The 6,479-nt window shown below is 32.1% G+C and overlaps 1 protein-coding gene across 1 annotated transcript; it reads right to left on the bottom strand.

Moving 5' to 3' along the window:
• Positions 1 to 2,651: 2,651 nt before the first annotated feature.
• Positions 2,652 to 6,479, bottom strand: LOC103851221 (protein phosphatase 2C 70). The gene is made up of 13 exons (XM_009128067.3): positions 6,023 to 6,479; positions 5,687 to 5,870; positions 5,390 to 5,536; positions 5,116 to 5,291; positions 4,869 to 5,027; positions 4,633 to 4,776; positions 4,480 to 4,541; positions 4,198 to 4,336; positions 3,989 to 4,083; positions 3,414 to 3,529; positions 3,190 to 3,322; positions 3,046 to 3,100; positions 2,652 to 2,947 (listed from the first exon to the last, which is right to left on the bottom strand). Exons 1-13 carry the CDS (start codon positions 6,164 to 6,166, stop codon positions 2,816 to 2,818), a joined length of 1,686 nt encoding a protein of 561 aa, XP_009126315.1. The 5' UTR covers positions 6,167 to 6,479; the 3' UTR covers positions 2,652 to 2,815.

Below are 6,479 nucleotides of genomic sequence, written 5' to 3'. Positions count from 1 at the left end.
GTAGATTTAGGATTTTGATTTGGAAATTGGAATAAATAGAGTTTTTGTTGTTAGATGTGTATTCTTTTAGGATTTTTGATCAATAGGATGTATTTTATAAATACTTTTCTAAAAGTTTCTATTTAAGGAAAGTTTTCATTTTTATAGAGAAATATTGGAGATTTAGGATTTTTATTTGGAAATTTGAATAAATAGAGTTTTTGTTGTTAGACGTGTATTCTTTTAGAATTTCTGATCAATAGGATGTATTTTTAAAATAATTTTCTAAAAGTTTCTATTTAAGGAAAGTTTTCATTTTTATAGAGAAATATTGTAGATTTGGGATTTTGACTTGGAAATTGGGATAAATAGTGTTATTGTTGTTAGAAGTGTATTCTTTTAGAATTTTTTATCAATAGGATGTATTTTATAAATAATTTTCTAAAAGTTTCTATTTAAGGAAAGTTTTCATTTTTAAAAATAAATATTGTAGATTTGGGATTTTGACTTGGAAATTGGGATAAATAGAGTTTTTGTTGTTAGAAGTGTATTCTCTTAGAATTTTCAATAGGATGCATTTATAAACTATTTTCTAAAAATTTCTATTTAAGGAAAGTTTTCATTTTTATAGAGAAATATTGGAGATTTGGGATTTTGATTAGGAAATTGGGATAAATAGAGTTTTTGTTGTTAGAAGTGTATTCTTTTAGAATTTTTGATCAATAGGATGTATTTTATAAATAATTTTCTAAAAGTTTCTATTTAAAGAAAGTTTTCATTTTTATAGAGAAATATTGTAGATTTGGGATTTTTATTTGGGAATTGGGATAAATAGAGTTTTTGTTGTAAGATGTGTATTCTTTTAGAATTTTTGATCAATAGGATGTATTTTTAAAATAATTTTCTAAAAGTTTCTATTTAAGGAAAGTTTTCATTTTTATAGAGAAATATTGTAGATTTGGGATTTCGATTTGGAAATTGGGATAAATAGAGTTTTTTTTGTTAGATGTGTATTCTTTTAGAATTTTTGATCAATAGGATGTATTTTTAAAATAATTTTCTAAAAGTTTCTATTTAAGGAAAGTTTTTATTTTTATAGAAAAATATTGTAGATTTGGGATTTTGACTTGGAAATTGGGATAAATAGAGTTTTTGTTGTTAGAAGTGTATTCTTTTAGAATTTTTGATCAATAGGATGTATTTTATAAATAATTTTCTAAAAGTTTCTATTTAAGCAAAGTTTTCATTTTAAAAAATAAATATTGTAGATTTGGGATTTTTATTTGGAAATTGGGATAAATAGAGTTTTTGTTGTTAGAAGTGTATTCTTTTAGAATTTTTGATCAATAGGATGTATTTTATAAATAATTTTCTAAAAGTTTCTATTTAAGGAAAGTTTTCATTTTTATAGAGAAATATTATAGATTTGGGATTTTGATTTGGAAATTAGGATAAATAGAGTTTTCGTTGTTAGATGTATATTCTTTTATAATTTGTGATCAATAGGATGTATTTTATAAATAATTTTCTAAAAGTTTCTATTTAAAGAAAGTTTTCTCTTTTATAGAGAAATATTGTAGATGTGATTGTGATTTAGAAATTATGATAACAAGAATTTTTGTTTATAGATGAATATTATTTTAGAATTTTTGATGAATGTGTGGTATTTTTAAAATATATATTCTTAAAAATGCTATGTTAGGAAAATTTTCATTTTTATTGAGAAATATTGAAGATTTGAGATTGTGGTTTTAAAATTATGAAAACAAAAAAAATTTGTTGATAGATGAGTATTTTTTAAAATATATTTTGATCAATATGTATTTTTTTAAAAAAAATTAAAACTGTTATTTTAAGAAAATTTTTATTTTATAAAGAAATATTGTAGATTTGAGATTGTGATTTAAAAATTAGAATATCAAGACAAATGATGATTAGCGAGATCCACTAGTCAAAATTTTGATTGTCGGGAAACAGTCGGAAACACACGTTTCTGATCATAATTAAAAATACATATGTTTCCGATAAACCAATGATAAATATGACCGTCATGTATTGCTTCTATTTCTTGTAGTGAAAGTGGAGAGAAAGTGACATTAAAGAGCAAAGAAATAATGGTTTGGAGATACATTTTCTTTGGGACGATATGGTTAAGCGTTTTAGCTTTAATTTTATGACCACCGAGACTCATAACAGTGGAAGAGACAACTCTTTGATCACATCATGTATGATACACCGAACATTTGATTTTTTTAATATAAAATTTGATCCAAAATTGTTTAAATAGTATTGAAAAGGTAGGAGTGATAAAGTATGTAACATTTAAAAAGTTAAAAGCGAATAGGTATATATTAATAGAAAGTTGTAATTGTAGGACATTTACAACCAATCAAATTAAAAATATATTAATATTGAGTAATTAAATGTGCAATTTTTAAAAAGTTAAGCGGTTAGATACAAATAGGTGCAGATAGAAGTATGCAACTTTTGGTAACTATTTTTTAAAAACTAATTAAAAACACAACTCTTGTGACTAATAGACTTAGAGATGATGTTGAAAAGACACAAATATAATTTAACTTCTTTTCAATCAATGCAACTTTTTAAGATAAAAAAAAACACAACCTTTGAGACATATTTCTCTATAATTTAACTTTTTCCAACAAAATCAATTTTTATGATAAAACAACACAATTTTTCAACATTAATTTTTCAACCTTAATTGGTATTGCTATTTATTAATTAGATATAAGTTCTGCATCTGAGGTTTTTTCTCATATACCCTAAGATACTAACAAATGAACAAAAGATTGTACACAGAAACTTACCAAATATATTACAAAGAAGGATCAAAATCTAAGTAAATAATGGAGGTGTTGTCCTTTGTACGCATCACATTAGCTTGATCAAGTAAACCCTTTGCTATTTTCTCTGCACTATCTTCTGTCCCTCTCTCTTTCTCTCGCATCTGGGACATTCAATTCAAAACATAACCATGAGTTTGATATTTTCAGACAGAGCAATAACCATGAAGCTTCATTTTAAAATAGAAAAAAAAAGTTTAACCTGAAGCACCAGCTGCACAGCTTTACTCGGACTCACCACATCCCATAGTCCATCACTGCATAATTGTTTTTAGCTTTTTAGATTTACCAAAAAAAACGGATGAGAAGATGGAGATAAGCTTGTTATGGTGTTAATGTTTCTTACCTAGCCAATACAGCAAACACGTCTTTATTAGATTGATCGATACGCAAAGGCTCACTTATATATGGCTCTGCGCTGAAACGGCCGTCTTGTTGCTTTGGAAATTTGTCTCCTAACATCCGCGCAAGGTTTATACCTGAAGATGATTATCAACTCAGATTTGGTTACTATGATACAATGGAATCAGAATCAGAATCAGAGGAGAGTTTGATTCATTGAGCTAATACCAAAGATCCTAGTCTCATTTTCTCTCAAAGATAGTCCTGCTTCTTGAATTCTTCTTCTCTCGGTTAAGCTAGCCACTCGATGATCTTCAGTCATTTGTATATATCTCCCACCAAGGCTGCCAAATTGGAAACCAAATCGTAATCAGTTAAAATAACGAGAAGCTACTAACTTATCATGCCGAGAGCATTATTTCCTGAGAGCAAAACAACGATCTGATGTGGTTATTAATTAAGATGGTATCAACGAAAATCTAGGGATAAACTCTTTTTCTATTTCTGCAAAACAACAATTTTATTACGATGCATAGATCTCTCATCTACTGATGTCTACTTGCTCTCCCACAAACCCTAGCCTAGAGTAGAAACAATCTACAGTTTCCAAAACAAGAGGCTTTCATTAAGAAGACCACACTCGCTCACACTTAAGACGCGCAAGATCATTGTTTCAAATTTGGGTTATATCATACCCCCTTCCTCTTTCTACACTAACAAAATGCTTCTACAAGTTTATGCACCTTTAATGCAAGCTCAGTAACTAAGAATCATAAGATAGCAATATAATATGTTTGACGTACTTGATTACACATGCTGAATCACCAAGATTGGCACACTGTGCGAATAAATTTTCTTCACCGTCTTTCCAGACCAAGAGGACAGTAGCTGTACAACCCTGCATGGACCGACTAGTTCATTCAGTACGAAGCAATGGAAACACTGCAGCCAAGTCGTGAAGAAGAAAACATGCAATCAAATGAAAAGGAAAGAAAATGACAAGCTTCAGAACCTCATATAGGTGATCTTCCAAGCGTGCTTCTGTTTTCGCAAGCACGTCCTTGAGAACATCCGAAGCATCCCGCTGTGATAGCACCTTCTCCTTCTCCAGAGAGTCTGATAAAATATTCGCCAGAACCTCAGGAATAATTCTGGAGAATAAGTTACATTAGGTTATATATTCAGTATAATATTATCGTTGTTTGAGACAAAACTTTAAACCATAGTTGTTAGTCAGTGAAGCCTCCTAACATATTGTGAACAGAGGTAGTCTGAACCATAAACAATGACTCACTTTACAGCGGATTGAGCAGCCCCAGCTCCCCCATGTCCATCACAAACACAAAACAGCCCAAACTGAAACCGTATTATGCATTTAGAATTATGTTAGCAGAAGCAATGAAGTTTATTATCACATAAACAACTGAAGATTCCAAATCAGGGTAACCTTATTAACCCCAGGAAGCGGCCACTTGTAATAACAAAAATCTTCCATTGGAAGTTTCCTGCCTCCGCGACGCTTGGCCATGGGATCTGAGGCCACACCAACTCTGAACGGTGTCTTAAACTCATTCTGAGATGAGATAAGGACCTTCCAAAAATGAAAAGAAATTGCATGAAAAATCAATTAAGAAAAGCAAAAACAAATAAATGGAACACCTTCAACCACTCAGATAGACTTACATAGACCTTTGTCGTTGTTCCCAAAGTTATTACATCTTCACTTGCAAGCCCAACGGGCTGACCCCACTTTCGGCTGCCTAAATCAGGATGGCTTACTGACCGGGAGTTCAAGAGAGTTCCATTTAAACTACCCATGTCTACCAGCTCCCATTTAAATTTCTGAAATCAAAGCCAGGCAGGCATCACACACAGAGTAATAAGATGAGAAATGCAGAAGTTGGATAAATAAAACTAGGTAGCTCCTCACAGTAGAGTTCCATGTGATTTGTGCATGCTTCCCTGAAACCTCAGGGTCCTTCAATATCATACCAGAAGGAGAAACCCTTCCAAGTCCCAATGGCAGCTTGGAAGTACTCACGGAGTGAACAGCAAATTGAAGCCCAATGGAAGGACCCGAAATGACCTCCAAGCACAGCCAACTTACTGCACTTACAACACAAACTATGATACATGTCTTGCACGACTAATTGAGATTGAAGTTACATTACACACCCTAGCAAAGCCAAGGAAAAGAAAATTACTTTGATCATTCACAATTACTGGAGAAATCTCGGAAAGTCTCTCCTTCTCCAGACCATGTTGTAGGTTCTGACTTGTGTTGTCCTGCAAGTCATCCGTTTCCACATCTTCCAAGCTAACCTTGTCAGCTGGATGTTTAATCGTTCGACCTACCAAAGCATTGTCAAAACCTTCAGAAATTATTTGTAAAACAAAGCTATTCACTTCTTTGTCATTCTAATCATTTCCATGAACCTAATCTAATGATGCAGAGACTCACCAAAGCTGAATCAAGAGGGGAATGAATGCAAAGAGTTTACCTTGGTTGAGATGGGGAGACGAAGAAGGAAGCCTTTGTTTGTAAGCCCGTCCCTGCAAAATCCCTTCATTCTGATAGCAAGCTCCCTCTAAATCATATTCCCTTGACCCCTCCTCACCGGTTTGGCCTTGGTTCAAATGCTCATCACCACCATCAGATACAAGCGGCCTCTGCAATTCCCCCAACTGCAAAAGAAAGTAATCACTCTTAGGGTTACCTTTCAAAGCAAACACTTATGAACGAATCTATCAAAAAAAACATTCTCATTCCCAATCAGATAATAATCAAACACACAATCAATAAGCCATTGGTGATCAAGCGTCTCGCGATTGATCACCTTGAAGGAAGAGGATCGGAAAAGGGGAAGGTAGCGCCATGGCTTGCAGGCGAAGAGGATGACGAGGGAGAAGAGAAACAACATAAGCACCATCAATAATAATAATATCACAATAATAATAACGTTCGTCTCTAACATCGCCATCTTCTTCGCTTCCCTCCCCCTTCCTGATTAGCTTCCCGATAACCTCGCTTTCATTTTTTTTTTCTTTTTTTTTTTTTAACACTATAGAGAGAGACTAGAGAGAGTCCAATTCTTAATCTTATCTTACAGTTATGGAGAGTTATTATTTATTATTGACCGGTATTATGGTTATATTTTATTTGTTTGATACTCCACAAGACCATGTGTGTATATGTATATCCCTTCTTCACCACAATAATCATATCTATTACCACATGAAATTTAAATATGTGTAAAAAAAATAAAATAGCATTTAATTGGATTTTATCCTTCC

This window comes from Brassica rapa, chromosome A02 (genome assembly GCF_000309985.2).
Source record: "Brassica rapa cultivar Chiifu-401-42 chromosome A02, CAAS_Brap_v3.01, whole genome shotgun sequence".
Lineage (NCBI taxonomy): Eukaryota > Viridiplantae > Streptophyta > Magnoliopsida > Brassicales > Brassicaceae > Brassica > Brassica rapa.
Note: the sequence above shows the minus strand (reverse complement) of the source record. Positions and strands in the feature narration are given on the sequence as shown.

Excerpts from the sequence above, each read along its gene's own strand:
- LOC103851221 (XM_009128067.3), bottom strand. The coding sequence starts at position 6,166 with ATGGCGATGTTAGAGACGAACGTTATTATTATTGTGATATTATTATTA. Across the intron at positions 4,542-4,632 it reads CGCTTCCTGGGGTTAATAAG|TTTGGGCTGTTTTGTGTTTG; the intron begins GTTACCCTGATT and ends ATACGGTTTCAG. Across the intron at positions 3,530-3,988 it reads GATTCAGCATGTGTAATCAA|CCTTGGTGGGAGATATATAC; the intron begins GTACGTCAAACA and ends CCAATTTGGCAG.